Consider the following 17365-nt stretch of genomic DNA (forward strand, 5'->3'; position numbering starts at 1 on the left):
CAAGTTCCACACACCTAGACCCTTAAGACTATGCAATCTGTGTCATTTTTGAGTTACTATCATAACCCTGTAATTTTTACAATCTGTCTACATGTTTGCTCTTCTAATTCCCACTGATTATGGGGGGCACGCCTATAGTACAATCCCATCAAAATAATCACTCCTTATTTCTGATTTCCACCCCTATAGCCTCACTAGACAATTTCCAATGAAACTCAAAGTAATCAATTCAATAGTTAAAACAGAAATAGACTGCTCCCTGTCTGCATTGCCTTTATTTTTAAGGCCTTTTGTCACTTCCTCTGAAATTTGCCAGTGTTATCATTTGCCACCATTTCTCAATTAATTCACTCATGTGAATATGCTGAAATTCAACACTTTACTTAACCACCTTGAACCTTTTCACCCAATGAGAAGAGGTTGTTCTGATGTTTTGGCTATTGAATAGCAAGTTTTAACATACAGAATATTTGTGATTTCCATTGACTGCTCTCCCAACCCAACAACCATGATAGAATGACAAAAAAACACACTCAATGAAGTCATTATTTCTTGATCAATAGAAATAAGCGTTATGGCAATGGATGATTATGATCTGGAGGCACTGAATCAAATGAAGAATAGAAAATAGCAAGTTTACATCAGAGGGGGAAAAGTATAAGCAGCATTCATACTGGATCTTGATATGCGATTATATTGGTTGTCTTCTTTTTGTTCCCTTTTGTTGTGTCCTAACTACTTAAAAAACATAGTAATACACCAGTAAAGTTGTTTTATTGAGTTTTCTTGGATTTCTTGATTTAATGATTTAATATAAAGTTTTAGTTCACACATATTTCTCTTTTATCACTGCCCTCTTTAATCTTTCCACTCCACTGAGCTAACTTTATTAGCTGCTCTTGGATTTTGCTTGGTGCCAGGTGGGTGGGTGGTGGGGGGAGGTAGCATAACTTGGAGCTCATAGGCAGGTGTGGAGTTAGCAGAAAAGCCCAAAGGGTACACTTAAATTTAGATACTAGTACTTCAATCAGAGCTCCTTCCAGCTCTCAGCACCTGTCGTTTATGCATAAAACAAATCATAATGATCATGCCAGAGTACATGGAAATTACCCAGAGGGTTAAATTTGATAGCCCCTGGAAATGGACAGAGGGATCATGGTGTAAGGTTAACCCATGACTGTTCAGTAGGATAAGACATCACTTCATATTGACTGCTCATTTTCATAATTTCAACATTCCACAGTATTTATTAAATGAACACTGCAACAGGAGACAATTATGTAAGTGGCTGGGACTAGTTAATACTAATCTACACTACTTGGACCAGCCTGAATTACTTAAAGGGGAAATGAATTGCAGTTAAAGCAGGAGCTGTGAAACTTTCTGCGTCTGAAGTTGGTTTGCAAAAATCAAGGATGGTGCAATTCTTGAGCAAGTAGGATTTTTGTCTCAGCATTGCTAGTTTTCTGATGGAAGGGAATCTATTCAAAAAGTTGTGGGCAAAGTGCTACGAATCAGATCCTCAAAACTTGGATACTGTGTAGCAAAAAGTTCAGTGACTGGACTTGGGTGATAAAAGGTGATTTTCATCAGAGAATCAGGATGTTCACCACTGGAAATGTGTTCAGCTGAGCTCTTGATAACTGTCTGAGCAGAAAATGGTTGTTTCAGTTGCCTCCTTCCTGCCCGTTACTCTTCCTCATCGCCATTTCTGTTGGTGGCAACAGACGTGCCTTCTTGTTGGTGAGATTTGTGCATTTGCAGTAGAATACCATTTGCTTTGCTGAGAACAGTCAGGCTCTTAAAGTGGTCGTCACAGCTATGACATTGTTGCAAGATGCCTATGTTGTCCTTGTGTGTGAATCATCTGTGGATAGCCATTGTTGTTTTAAAGCCACTGAATGAATACTGTCATAATGCACACACGGTGTTACCTGTATGGCTACATTCACTCCTGCGGGATGTTAGTGGCCCTTTTGATTACTGTATAGACCAGATCTGCAAATTCATGTGTATGCAGTCAATTGGTTTAAAGTCAGTAGTGGGGAGATGCTGGTATCTGTTATTAAGAAGGTAGTAACACAGTGCCAGGAAAACCAGTAACCACAAGAACTTCAGGAAACACAAGGAACCCAGCAGGTTAAGCAACATCTATGGAGGAGAATTAATAGATAGTGTTACAATCTGCAAGAAAAGTGTACCTGTCTGTCTTGTCATATTTTCCAACCTGACAGCACAAATATCAATTTCTGTAACTTCTGGCAACGACTCTCCTCTGTTTCACTGATTCTCACCTCCTTCTCTTTATTCCATGGCCTAATGTCTTCTATCAGGTTCCTTCTTCTTTAGCCCTTTACCTCTTCCACCTAAAACCTCCAAGCATCTCACATCAATCGTTTTCATCCCCCGCCAGCCTACCTTCCCCCATCACATAGACTCACCTATCACCTGTTGGCTGTGCCTTCCTCCTACCCACCACACACATTATATTCTGGCTTCTGCCCCCTTCCTTTCCACTGTTGATGGAGGGTCACAGTCTGAAACAGTAAATGTTCATTTCCCTCTATCAATACTGTGCTGCTGAGTTCCTGCAGCATTTTGTGTCTGCACTTCAAGAAGATTTGAGTATAAAAGTAGAGGTCTTTTTTCAGTTATAAAGGGCTTAATAAGATCTCATTTGAAGTATTGTGTTTAGCTCTGGTCTCACTTTCTGAGCATGGATGTAATTATGATAAGAGTCTGGTGGAAGTTTCCCAGATTGGTCTGAGCTTTGCACTTTGGTGTATGTAAAGAGGTTAAACAGACTGATCCTATATTTACTTGAGTTGAGAAGAAGCCATCTCATTGAAACACAAAAAATTCTAATAGGCTGAACAGGGTAGATGTAATGCAAGGTCTTCACTATAACCCCCTCAGATCACCATGACAGGTTAGTGTCGTCAGCCCAGCTGCCTTCTGCTGTTTCATCAATAATTGTCTTTCCATCCTCAGCTTGGGTGGTCACTGATCTTAACACAACGTTTAATTCTATTTACAGCTACTCATTAAATGAACTAGTTCACGGCTCTGTGCAGTAGGAGCTGGACAATGTTCAGCCAAAAGCTGGTAAGTGTCACAAGAGGAGCAATGAGCTTCTTTGGCAACAGGGTGTCACCAGCTCCTCTTGGCATTGTTTAATTCTGCAGGATCATCACTGACAAGAGCTCAACTGGACTAGCAATAGAAATCTGGTGTTTGTGAGAGCAAGTTTGAGGCTGGTTATTCTGTAGTGCGTGACTTCCTACTGACAGTCCAAAGCCTTTCTGGCATCTCCAAGGCATGAGTCAGGAGTTGCGTGGATGCTCATTTACAACAGCAGAAGAACCTTAACATCATCCAGTACCAACAGCTCACTCAATTGGTATTTTGTCCACCTTAAACAACCACTCCATCGCAGCAGCAGGGAGACATGGCTATAGAATCTATCAACTGCAAAATGTACTCCAGTTATTCACTTCGGGTGCTCCCGACTGACCTCCCAAAACCATTACCTGGACAACCAAGAACGAAGAGGCCTTCAGGTGTATGGGACCATCTACGCCTCTAAGTGGCAAACCCTATGATTTGGAAATCTATCGTCTTAGCATTTCAAGAAGGTGGCTTACGACCACCTAATCAATGGCAGTTAGAAAAGGGGGTTAAATGCTGATGGGGACAATGCACTGGTTCCCAAAATATGATTAAAATAAAGAAGAATTGCCCCTTGATCAGATTAGGCAGATTTTGGCTCAATTCACTCATTTACCTTCTTCTCTCCCCCTCTTACCCCATTTTTCATCAGCTTGTCCAGTTCTCCATGTTCTTCTCATTCTGTACCATTTTAGAAGATGAATACCTTTAATTCATCCATGTGTTGAGTGCAGTAGGCTTGTGCAAAAATTTGCAAATCATTCTTCAGTACCTGTTATGCCCCACCCATCTAACATCAACACCTTTCTACAAATTGGAGGAAGCACTACACAGTAAAATGAGAACAATAGCTGGGAGATATGAATCAATTACTCATGGTAAGCCTAACTGGTCGCCTCACTACAGGAAGGACGTGGAAACCATAGAAAGGGTGCAGAGGAGCTTCACAAGGATGTTGCCTGGATTGGGGAGCATGCTTTATGAGAATAGGTTGAGTGAACTTGGCCTTTTCTTCTTGGAGCGACGGAGAATGAGAGCTGACCGGAGAGAGGTGTATAAGATCATGAGAGTCATTGACCATGTGGATGGTCAGAGGCTTTTTACCAGGGCGGAAATGACTAGCAGGAGAGGGCACAGTTTTAAGCTGCTTGGAAGTAGGTACAGATATCAGGGGTGGGTTTTTTATGCAGAGAATGGTGAGAGTGTGGAATGGGTTGCCTGCAACGGTGGTGGAGGCGGATATGATAGGGTCATATACTCCTGGACATGTATATGGAGCTCAGAAAAATAGAGGGCTATGGGTAACCTTGGATAATTTCTCAGGTAAGGACATGCTTAGCACAGTTTTGTGGGCTGAAGGGCCTGTATCGTGCTGTGGGTTTTCTATGTTTCTGTGTAAGCATTTGAATGAAAGATCAGATAGCAGCAATTCTGGAAAGCATGAGTGGTGGGATCATTCTTGCAGCTAAATTAATGTCGAACTGTGTGTAGAGATGGGGGCAGGTGGTTTGTCTTGGAGTATATTTTTGTGGTTATACTGGAATGAAGAGCATTGACAGTGAAGAGTGCAGGTTCCTTTACAACTTCAAGAGCACAGAGCTGATCCTGATCTAGGGTTCTGTTTGTGCAAAGACTGCATGTTCCATGCTGACTACCACAAGTTTCCTCCACATGCTCCTGTTTCCTCGCACATTCCAAAGATGTGCTGGTGACATAAATGTGGCGACACTGTAAAATGCATCTTAATGCAGGTTAATGGCAAGATGAATTAGAATGGAGACGATGGGCATGTATGGGAGAAAATAAGTTGCAGGGACACGGGGCCATTAGGAAAGGCGGAATGAGATAATTTCCCTCAGAAATAGCCTGGTCCAGTGGCCTGAATGACCATGTGCAGTGTAATAAGTATAACATAGACATAGTATAACATAGTATAATAAGTATAACACAGTTACTAATCTTGATAAGGAAAATTCTGGTGCTACCATACACCTTCACCAGTTTCCCCTTCCCTGTCTAACACGCCAAAAAACTGAAATGCATCACACTGGGAGTTCTAGCGCCATAGATGGGAAATTACTTGAACCTGGATTAATGTCACAATTTCTTTGTCAAATTACACCAATGGTGACAATTAACCTAGTACTTTCAGTTGCAGTTCCCCTTCCCTTCCCTTCTGACTGAGTAGTTCTCTGGCCAGCTGCATCCCACCCCACACGCTTTCAGTGTTCTGATCACCATCACCCACAGACCACCTCCAGTAGCCAGTGACTTGAATCTGATGCCCTGGGGATCATTCACTCTCTTAAGTATGCACTGAAATTCCTAAGGGTTATTGTATATAATTTTATTGTTGCCGTGGTTCACACAGCAGAATAACAAGAATTTGGTGCTGTCTGGTATCATGTGTTCTTTGTTGGAGCACTTGACTCTCAAGTCAGAAACTTAAATTCCCAGTCTGGATTGACAGTGAACCTCCTTTTGATTGCAGTTGCCAGGTTCTGCCAAGCTATTTGAAGATATAGATTGTCTGGGCAAATTGAACAAAAGATCCTTGTGTAGAAATTAGGGCGGTAGCAGTGTTTTGTTTATAGGTTTTGCAAATGGGAATTAACGTCAAGATATAATTGTACAGTAGTCTTTGACACGTTGGCTTATGATTAACCTGTTTCTTTTCAGGTGGCTTTGCAGCTGCAGTCACCACACCTCTTGATGTGGCAAAAACAAGAATCATGTTAGCAAAGGTATGTTTATAGACTAATACTGTGGGAAGGACAAAAGGGTGTTGTGCACTACTTTGCTGGATATTCACCTTTCAAATAGGTCTTGTGAATCATTTTATTTATTTAAAGAGAACAGCCCCTTCTAGCTCTCCAAGCCACGCTACCCAGCAACCCACCGATTTAAGATCCTAGCCTAATCACAGGACAATTCTACTAACCGGTATGTCCTCAGACTGTGGAAGGAAACTGGAGCACCCAGAGGAAACCCATACGCACACAGGAAGAACATACAAACTTTCTTACAGAGGACACCAGAACTGAAACAGCATTGTGCTAACCAGTACGCTACCATGACACCCTGTATATAGCAATTGGAATCAGAATCAGGTTTATTATCACCGGCATGTGACGTGAAATTTGTTAACTTAGCAGCAGCGGTTCAATGCAATACATAATCTAGCAGAGAAAAAATAATAATAAATAAAATTTTAAAAATTATAATAAGTAAACAATTAAATCAATTACATATATTGAATAGATTTTTTAAAATGTGTGAAAACCGAAATACTGTATATTTTAAAAAAAAGGGGAGGTAGTGTCCGAAGATTCAATGTCCATTTAGGAATCGGATGGCAGAGGGGAAAAAGCTGTTCCTGAATCACTGAGTGTGTGTTTTCAGGCTTCTGTATCTCCTACCTGATAGTAACAGTGAGAAAAGGGCATGCCCTGGGTGCTCGAGGTTCCTTAATAATGGGTACTGCCTTTCTGAGACACCACTCCCTAAAGTTGTCCTGCGTACTTTGTAGGCTGGTACCCAAGATGGAGCTGACTAGATTTACAACCTTCTGCAGCTTCTTTCAGTCCTGTGCAGTAGCCCCTCTGTACCAGACAGTGATGGCAGCCTGTCAGAATGTTCTCCACAGTACAACTATAGAAGTTTTTGAGTATAATTGTTGACATGCCAAATCTCTTCAAACTCCTCATAAAGTATGGTTGCTGTCTTGCCTTCTTTATAACTACATAAATATGTTGGGACCAGGTTAGGTTCTCAGAAATCTTTACACCCAAGAACTTGAAGTTGCTCACTCTCTCCACTTCTGATCCCTCTATGAGAATTGGCATGTGTTCCTTCATCTTACCCTTCCTGAAGTCCACAATCAGCTCATTTGTCTTACTGACGTTGAGTGCCAGGTTGTTGCTGCAGCACCACTCCTCTCCACTCCTGTACGCCTCCTTGTCACCTGTTGAGATTCTACCAACAATGGTTGTATCATCAGCAAATTTATAGATGGTATTTGAGCTACACCTAGCTACACAGTCATGTGTATATAAAGAGTAGAGCAGTGGGCTAAGCACACACCCCTGAGGTGCGCCAGTGTTGATCGTCAGTGAGGAGGATATGTTATCACCAATCCGCACAGATTGTGGTCTTCCAGTTAGGAAGTTGAGGATCCAATTGCAGAGGGAGGTACAGAGGCCCAGGTTCTGTAACTTACAATACATTGTTTATTAATTTTAATGTCTCTGGCCTTAAATGAATCAATTACAAGTTTGCATCCTTAAGCTGAATGCTTTTGCTTATGTTCTACATGGTGTCCACAAATTTCATTACTATAGCATAAATTGCTTTTTAATAGGGTCAGAATTGATGTAATTGATATTAATTAATGTAACTTTATGCAAAATGTTACAGTTGACTGTTAACTAAATCATCCAAATGATCTGGCTTTTAAGAAAAAAAGGTTTTTTTTAATGTAGACTTGAAATTATGGACTGAAAATATAAAGATTACAGCATGAAAGGAAGCCACCCTACCCATCAGGATTGTCCTGGTTCTCTATATCATCTCATATTCCTCCAATTTTTGTTAATCTTTTCAAGTACTTATCCAATCCTCCTTCCCCTCCTTTGGCAGTGCATCACAGAACACTATATATTCCAGGTGAAGGGTCTTCATCGGAAACATAGACTGTTCACTTCCCTTTAAAGATGCTGCCTAACCCGCTGAGGTCCTCCAGCATTTTGCTCTTAATTTCATATTAGTATACTGAGTCAATTCTTTACTTTTGTTGCCATTTCCTCTGTTCTTGACTTTTTCACCAAAGGCAACAAATTCTCAATCACAATTTTACTTGTCAGACTTGGATCCACAAGCTGGATCCCTCTTCACATCAAAGTTGCTTTTAAAAGAAGGAAGCTGCTGAGACAGAAGTGATTTACTGCCAAAGGTCTCAATGGAGGTCTAATTTGTGCTTTCATTCAATGCAGAAAGGTACTACAACAGCCAGTGGAAAGGTGCTACCAATCCTGAGCCATATTTGGAAGACTCAAGGGATTTATGGGTGAGCTGCTTTCTTTCTAGACAAATGTGTGACAAAAGTATCCAAGATTATGTTAGTATCCTATAGAAATGTGAAATCGCACAGAATCCAGCCTCCCCAGATCAAACATCAATATTACACAGTGCTGACCTTGAACATCAGCTGGCATGTAAAGTGTGTGCCCAAACCTATTGTGTCCCCACTGCCTTAGGTGTGTTCAAATCTGCACTTGGAGTCCAAGAAAGAATATTTCATCTGAACTCCCTTGTGATGTGTCCAAACTAATATAATAAATGAAGTTTAGATGTGATAGTCTCCAAATTTAGCATTAAAATATTGACCTAATAATTTATTAATCAATAACTTGACAGCAACGTCTGCCGACCATCCATGCAAAATTAAAATACAAATGCAGCAAGTTGCTGTACCATTTGCCAGATCTTCCAGTCTTCTATGCAAAAAAATTCAGCTTTCAGTCTTCTAATTTGCACATCCTCTTTCAGTTCTACTTATCTTTGGAAGAATTCCACACAAAGATTCATAATGGCGATAAGCTTTTGTTATCTTGTTCACACAATCACTGGATAACTACAAGATATCTCAACCTTGAGTATAAAAGCCAAAAGAAAGTTTTCTGCCTAATTGTAAAATGTTGTTTGTGTTTTGCCCAACACTGATCACAAATTCTAAACAGATGCATATTTCCTGTATTCAATTAAAGCTTCATTGTAAAGGGGATTAATTCCTGATTTTAGGAATATCGTCCAAGTTACTTATTAGAAATCTATTGCTTTTTTTATATTCGGGCTGTAAAATAACTTAGCAGTACAGTAATTAAACAAATGCTTATTATTGTTATTATCCTGGAATTGATTATTGGAAGTTTCAAAGACTCTTAGGAGGTTTTTTTTTTCATATAGTCCACAAGCAAAACTCAGGAACAAACATGGGATTGGTTGGCACCTGAAGGAGAGTGGGAGATATTGAGTCAGAGAGCTACAGCGGCTCTGAGCTGGTCATTCACAATATTTAAGAGAATGGCCTCACTTTGGGCTTTTTGTTGTCCAAATCAAAGCCTGGACTCAGCAATAGCTATTAGAAAAGACACTGATCTTGGAGGGCAGAAATGGAAAAATGTTGAAGTCAAAAGTCATTGTTTAATTAATTAAAAGTTGTTGCTTGTAGAAAAATGCAAGAACATGCATTACCTAGTCATTAACCCTGCAGGAGCTGGGTACTCACTATTGTTCCATTTCTCCAGGTGCTGGATGGTTGATATTTAGATTGACATATTTGCAGACAGTGAGCTGACAGTCATAAATGTGTACCTTGGCAGTATATTTTTATTATTTTCAATTAAATTAATGTGATTAAGCCTTGAAATGTAGTGGAAAATGAGATGTTGCAACCAGTATAGCGAAGTATCTTCTTTAGATGATGCAATTGTTTAAAATAAATGTTGACTGATTGATTGGGTTAGAGAAAACTAACATTACCAATGCACTGTGAAATATGAAGATTCTAGTACCATCCAAGACCATGCCAGGAACCTAATTGTTGATGAGTTAATGGTCATTTTCCAAAGATCATGGAAAATGGGAAGAGGGGGATAAATATAATCCCAGTATTTAAGTAAAAGAGAACTAAATCATGGAAGTTAGATAAGTATCGGCAATATTGAGGAGGCCCTCCATTGGGGTTGACCATGGATGTTGCAAACCAGCTGTCAATGTGATGCTTAAGACAGGGCAATATGATATAGAGAACAATCTGTTTCCATGTAGCAAGCTTCCCCCTCTCCACTCAGCTGATGAGTCCAAAGGAACAGCAGAGACCAATATAGTGTGGCACCAGTGCCGTTGCAGGAGTTGCTAGTCAATGTTGAACTCAATGTCAGACTGCCTTAGAGACACCAACTCTGGATATTTCCTTGGAATTTACTCCCGAAGCTGCCTGCTTGAGTGAGTATAGCTGCAAGGCAACAGAGTTTTGAGATCAGAGTTTTCTTTCTCCTAGATGAGCTGCCAGCCTCGGCTGATGAGTCCCATCTGCCCCGAATGATTGGTTTTAAGGCACCAGTAACTCATCTTTGCCCCTTTGTCAGTAGAAATGGTGTGCCAAGCTTAATAGCTAAGCTACACGTAAAGGTTAAGAGCTGAACTTGGTTGTCAGGGGCTATTTAGACCATAAGACATGGGAGGAGAGTTAAACCATTCAGGCAGGCATCAAGTCTGTCCAACCATTAGATCATAGCTTATCCATTTCCCTCTCAGCTTCATTCTCCTGCCTTCTTCCCATAACCTTTCGTGCTCTGATTAATCAAAAATCTATTAACCTCCACCTGAACTACGTCAGTGACCTGGCTTCCACAGCCACCTGTACAACAAATTCCACTGATTCAGCACCCTCTGGCTAAAGGCAATCCTCCTCTTAGCTGTTCTAAATGGCTGTGTCCTCTGGTCCTAGACTCCCTACCGTGGGAAATATGCTCTTCAGATCCACTCTTTCTGAGCCTTTCAATATTTGATGGGTTTCAATGAGATCGCTCTTTCATTTATCTAAATTCCAGTGAGTCAAGGCCCAGAGCTATCAATTGTTCCTCACATGATAAGCCTTTCATTCCCAGAATCATTCTTATGAACCTCCTCTGAACCCTGTCCAATGTCAGGACGTGCTTTCTTAAATAAGGGGCACAGAACTGCTCATAATACTCCAGGTGAGACCTTGCTAGTCGTGCCTTATTAAACCTCTGCATTACATTCTTGCTTTTGTATTCTAGTCCTCTCAAAATGAATGTTAACATTGCACTTGCCTTCCTCACCTTAGACTTAACCTGCAAATTAACCTTTAGGGAATCCTACACAAGGATTCCCAAGTCCCTTTGCTCTTAGGATTTTTGAATTTTTTTCCCCATTTAGAAAATGGTATATGCTTTTATTTCTTCTGCCAAAATGCATGGCCATACATTTCCTGACACTGTATTCCATTTGCCACTTTTTTGCCCATTCTTCTAATCTGTCTAAGTCCTTCTGTAGCCTCCCTGCTTCCTGAGCACTACCTGCCCCTCCACCTATCTTCGTATCATCTACAAGCTGGGCCACGAAGCTATCAATTCCATCATCCAAGTACAACGTAAAAAGAAGCGGCCCTAACACCTACCCCTGCGGATCACCACTAGTTACAGGCAGCCAATCAGAAAAAGCTCCCTTTGTTCCCACTGTGCCTCCCACTCTTAACCAATGCTCTATCGATGCTAGTGTCTTTCCTGTAAAACCATAGGATCTTATCTAGTTAAGCAGCCTCGTGTGGCATCTTATCAAAGGCTGTCTGAAAATCCAAGTACACAATATCTGTTGACTCTCCTTTGTCCATCCTACTTGTTATTTCCTTGAAGCATTCTAACAGATTTGTCAATCAAGTTTTTCCCTTAAGGAAACTATGCTGACTTTGGCCTGTTTTACTATATGCCTCCAAGTACCCTGAAACCACATCCTTAACAATCAACTCCAACATCTTCCCAACTATTAGGGTCAGACTAATTGACCTATAATTTGCTTTAGAAACATGGAAACATAGAAAATAGGTGCAGGAGTGGGCCATGCAGCCCTTTGAGCCTGCACCGCCATTCAGTATGATCATGGCTGATCATCCAACTCAGAACCCTGTACCTGCTTTCTCTCCATACCCCTGATCCCTTTAGCCACAAGGGCCATATCTAACTTCCTCTTAAATATAGCCAATGAACTGGCCTCAACTGTTTCCCATGCAGAGAATTCCACAGATTCACCACTCTCCATGTGAAGAAGTTTTTCCTCATCTCGGTTCTAAAAGGCTTCCCCTTTATCCTTAAACTGTGACCCCTCGTTCTGGACTTCCCCAACATTGGAAACAATCTTCCTGCATCTAGCCTGTCCAATCCAATTTCAAAATCAAATTTCTTCTGCGTCCCTCACTCCTGAAGAGTTGAGTAACATTAACAATTTTGCAGTCCTCTGGAACCATTCCAGATTCTAGTGATTCTTGAAAGATCATTACTACTGTCTCCACAATCTCTTCAGCTACCTCTTTCAGAACCCTGTGGTGTAGTCCATCTGTTCCAAGTGACTTATCTACTTTCAGACCTTTCAGATTCCCAAGCACCCTTCTCCTTGGTAATAACAACTGCACTTACTTCTGCCCCTGGCATTCCCAAACTTCTGGCATATTATTCGTGACTTCTCTAAAAAGCCGTCTAAAGCTGCTCTAAAAAACCATCTTGTAGGCAATCTACAAATTCTCTCTTTTGAGATCCAGCACCAAACTAATTTTCCCAATCTATCTGCTATTAAAATCCCTCGGGATTGGTGTAAAATTGCCCTCTTTTGACTTGCCTTTTCTATCTCATATTGTAATCTGTAGCCCACATCCTGGCTACTGTTCGAAGACCTGTATATACTCCAGTCAGGGTTTTTTTACCTTTACAGTTTATTAATTCTACCCACAAAGATTATAATTCTTCCAATACTATTTCACCTCTTTCTAAGGATTTGATTTCGTGTTTTACCAACAGAGCCACACCAACCCTCTGCCTACCTGCCTGTTCTTTCGATACAACATGCATCCTTGGATGTTAAGCTCACAACTATAATCTTCTTTCAGCTGGAACTCACTGATGCCCACAAGGTCATACCTGCCAATCTTTAACTGTGTTACAGGATCTACTTTATTCCATTTACTGTGTGCATTCAAATATAACACTGTAGCGATGTGCTACACACAGCGCTGAAATAACGGCACGCAGTCAGTAAGTCGTTTCGAGACTAATTTATTCAAACTTCGCGGCGCTGGCATTTAATCCCTAGCGCCTGCCCTCTCCAGGTGGAAATGACATCAGAGGTGCATTACCAAAGTCTCTCCCCGCGTGCTGGCTATTTGAGAGCTGGTTCGCCTGCGCAGAAAGTGGGTCGCCACATAACCCCCCCCCCCCCACAACTGGCGATACACCCCCTCAATGTCCACAGTCTGGATCAGCCTCTGTTTGGGAGGTCTGCCTCTGCGCCGTGGTGCCTGAACCTCGACCGGCTGGGCCAAGTCCACATGGGCTGGTTTGAGTCGGTCCACCGTGAAAACCTGCTTTTTCCCCCCAATGTCCAGAACATATGTGGACCCGGTGTTGCTGATCACCTTGAACGGCCCCTCGTACGGCTGCTGTAGCGGTGCCCGGTGTCCGCCCCTTCGTACAAACACAAACCATGCTGTGAAGTTGGTACAGGGGCCAGGTTGCCGAGCCTTTCGCGTAGCCTGTCCTGGACAGCTGCAGGTTCTTCTTCTTGTCCCCTTGGGGCTGGTATGAACTCTCCTGGGACAGCCAGGGGCACGCCGTACACCAACTCGGCCGACGAGGCATACAGATCCTTTTTGTGCACTGCGCAAATTCCAAGCAGGACCCAGGGAAGCTCGTCCACCCAGTTAGGTCCTCTTAAGCGGGCCATGAGAGCCGACTTCAAGTGACGGTGGAAGCGTTCCACTAGTCCGTTGGACTGTGGGTGGTAGGCAGTAGTGTGGTGTAGCTGCATTCCCAACAGGCTGGCCACAGCCGACCACAGCCGACCACAGGCTGGAGGTGAACTGGAGGTAATGTGGGGCAGTACCCCGAAGCGAGATACCCAGGTTGCAATCGGGCGCAGGAATCAGCAGATGTGTCGGTGAGCGGGACCGCCTCTGGCCACCTCGTGAACCGGTCTACCATTGTTAGGAGTTACCGCGCTCCTCAGGACACTGGTAGGGGGCCCACGATATCCACATGAACCTCCAGTGCGTGGGTTTGAACTGCTGCAGCGGGGCTTTAGTGTGCCGCTGCACCTTGGCTGTTTGGCACTGCGCGCACGTTCTGGCCCATTCACTGACCTGCTTGCAAAGTCCGTGCCACGCGAACTTGCTGGAGACCAGCCGGATGGTTGTCCTGATAGATAGGTGCGCCAAACCGTGTATGGAGTCGAAAACTCGCCGCCTCCAGGCTGCCAGGATGATGGGGCGAGGTTGGCCGGTAGCCACGTCGCACAAGAGGGTCCTCTCACCTGGGCCTACGAGAAAGTCTTGCAGCTGCAAACCCGAGACTGCGGTCCTGTAGCTGGGCATCTTGTCGTTTGCCTGCCTCCGCCAGTGCTGCATAGGGACAGGGCCTGGACAGCTGGTCTGGAGAGTGCGTCCGCCACGATGTTGTCCTTTCCCGAGACATGCTGAATGTCCGTCGTGTACTCCGAGACGTAGGACAGATGTCACTGCTGGCGAGCCGACCAGGGATCGGACACCTTCGTGAACGCAAAGGTCAACGGTTTGTGGTCCATGAATGTGATGATCGGCTTGCCTTCTAAGTAGTACCTGAAATGCTGGATTGCCAGATACAGTGCCAACAGCTCCCGGTTGAAAGCACTGTACTTGAGTTCGGGTGGTTGTAGGTGCTTGCTGAAGAATGCCAAGGGTTGCCAGCGCCCCTCGATGAGTTGCTCCAGCACCCCACCGTCTGCTGTGTCAGATGTGTCCACCATGAGGGCAGTCGGAACGTCCGTTTGGGGTGCACCAGCATTGCGGCATCTGCCAAGGCTTCCTTGGCTTTAACGAAAGCGGCTGCAGCCTCCTTATCCCAAGTAATGTCCTTGCCTTTACCCGATATCAGGGTGTACAAAAGGCGCATGATACGGGCTGCTGAGGGGAGGAAACGGTGGTAGAAGTTCACCATACCAACGAACTCCTGCAGGCCTTTGACTGTGTTGGGCCGGCCAAAGTGGCGGATCTCATCTACCTTGGCGGGCAGAGGTGTTGCCCTGTCTTTGGTAATCCTGTGGCCCAGGAAGTCAATAGTATCGAGACCGAACTGGCATTTGGCCGGGTTGATCATGAGGCTGAAATCACTCAGGCGTGAGTAGAGCTGGCGGAGGTGGGACAGATGCTCCTGACGACTACTGCTGGCTATAAGGATGTCGTCCAAATAGATGAACGCAAAGTCCAGGTCGCGTCCCACCGCATCCATTAGCCGCTGGAATGTCTGTGTGGCATTCTTCAGGCCGAACGGCATTTGGAGGAACTCGAACAGGCTGAACAGGGTTATGAGTGCTGTTTTGGGGATGTCTTCAGGGTGCACTGGGATTTGATGGTATCCCCAGACGAGGTCTACTTTGGAAAAGATTCTTGCCCTGTGCAGGTTTGCTGCAAAGTCCTGTATGTGCGGCACGGGGTAGCGGTCTGGAGTGGTAGCCTCGTTCAGTCTTTCTTTTTCAATCTTTTTATTGAATTTCATATATAAAAAAAATATATCGTAATATTGAATAGGTTATGAGTACATTAGACTTAGTTAAATTAGTAATAGAATAACAATATCTTACTAAAATATCAGCAAATAAAATAGTACATTAATCAATCTAACCTATATTAATTATACATGAAAAAGAACAAGAATAATCATCAAAAGAAGAAAAAAATTTTAAAAATGCAAGAAAAAAGAATACATATTGAAAAAAAAATAAAACCTAAACTAAACTAACATGGGCAATAATAACAGTTTATATGTATATGATAGTGTCAAAAACTCCGGAACTCCATACCTGAACAAGAATAAAAAGAGAAAAGATCTGGAAGAGACCAAATTAATTCATATGAAAATGTCGAATGAACGGTCCCCAAGTTTCTTCAAATTTAATTGATGAGTCAAAAATAGTGCTTCTAATTTTTTCTAAGCTCAAATAAGAAATAGTTTGAGAGAACCACTGCAACGTGGTAGGAGGATTTACTTCTTTCCAATTTTGTAATATAGACCTTCTGGCCATTAATGTTACAAAGGCGATCATTCGTCTAATTGAAGGAAAACCGGTTACCATCCTCATTTGGTATACCAAAAATTGCAGTAATAAAATGAGGTTATAAATCAATATTCCAAATTGAGGAAATAATAGCAAATATGTCCTTCCAATAGTCATGTAAAGTGGGACATGACCTAAACATGTGGGTCAATGAGGCCACATCTAAATGACATCTGTCACATTGAGGGTTAATATGAGAATAGAATCGAGCAAGTTTATCTTTAGACATATGGGCTCTATGTACAACCTTACATTGTATTAAAGCATGTTTAGCACATATAGAAGAAGAATTAACCATTTGTAGAATTTTTTCCCATTTTTCTGTTGATATATTATATTGAAGTTCTTTTTCCCATTCTTGTTTAATTCTGCCTGATATTTCTGGTTGTATCTTCATAATCATATTATAAATAAGAGCCACTAATCCCTTCTGACAAGGATTCAAGGTAAAAATCATATCTGAAAAATCTATCAAAGTTGAATTGGGGAAGGATGGTAGAACTTTATGTAAAAAATTTCTGATTTGTAAGTATCTAAAAAAATTAGATTTAGGTAACTTAAATTTGTTGGAAAGTTGGTCGAAAGACATCAAACTACCTTCAAAAAAAAGATCTCAAAAACATATTATACCTTCCCTTTTCCATATGCTAAAAGCTTGATCTGTCAAAGAAGGTTTAAAAAAGAAGTTAAGTAAGATAGGACTATCTAGAACAAAGTTTTTCAGAGTAAAAAACTTACGAAATTGAAACCAAATTCGTAATGTATGCTTGACAATAGGGTTGGATAACTGTTTATTGAATTTAACTAAATCAGTAGGAAGAACCAAGAACAGAGAATAGAGAATATCCTTGTGCATCTTTGCATTCTAAATTTACCCACTGTGGGCACAATGGTGAATCCAAATCTAATTTCCAATATATTAAATTTCGAATATTATTCGCCCAATAGTAAAATCTAAAGTTAGGTAAAGCTAAACTACCATCTTTTTTAGATTTTTGTAGCTGCCTTTTACTTAACCTGGGGTTTTTATTTTGCCACACAAATGAGGAAATTTTTGAATCAATGTTATCAAAAAAAAATTTAGGAATAAAAATTGGTAAGGCTTGAAATAAATATAAAAATTTTGGTAAAATCATCATTTTAATAGCATTAATCCGGCCAACTAATGATAAGGATAAAGGAGACCATCTTGTAGTAAGTTGTTGAATCTGATGAAGCATAGGTAAAAAATTCAATCTGAATAAATCTTTATATTTCTTGGTAATTTTTATACCTAAATAAATAAAGTTATCAGTAACAACTTTAAATGGTATCCTGT

The 17365-nt window shown here is 41.8% G+C and overlaps 1 protein-coding gene across 10 annotated transcripts in view; it reads left to right on the plus strand.

Annotated features, from left to right (window-relative positions):
- Window positions 1–17365, plus strand: part of slc25a26 (solute carrier family 25 member 26) — a 252743-nt gene that overhangs the window by 214747 nt on the left and 20631 nt on the right. For 9 of the 10 annotated variants that reach the window (XR_009506807.1, XR_009506804.1, XR_009506805.1 and 6 more), the window contains 2 exons: window positions 5848–5912; window positions 8160–8233. Coding sequence is in view for 4 of the 10 variants with exons in the window: in XM_059944284.1 (XP_059800267.1) it covers window positions 5848–5912; window positions 8160–8233 (139 nt within the window). In the remaining 6 variants the exon portion in view is untranslated. Of the gene's footprint in view, window positions 1–3037; window positions 3106–5847; window positions 5913–8159; window positions 8234–17365 lie in introns of those variants that run through there. The other variant, XR_009506809.1, reaches the window with a different exon arrangement.

The sequence above is a fragment of the Hypanus sabinus genome, chromosome 19, assembly GCF_030144855.1.
Source record: "Hypanus sabinus isolate sHypSab1 chromosome 19, sHypSab1.hap1, whole genome shotgun sequence".
Taxonomy (NCBI): domain Eukaryota; kingdom Metazoa; phylum Chordata; class Chondrichthyes; order Myliobatiformes; family Dasyatidae; genus Hypanus; species Hypanus sabinus.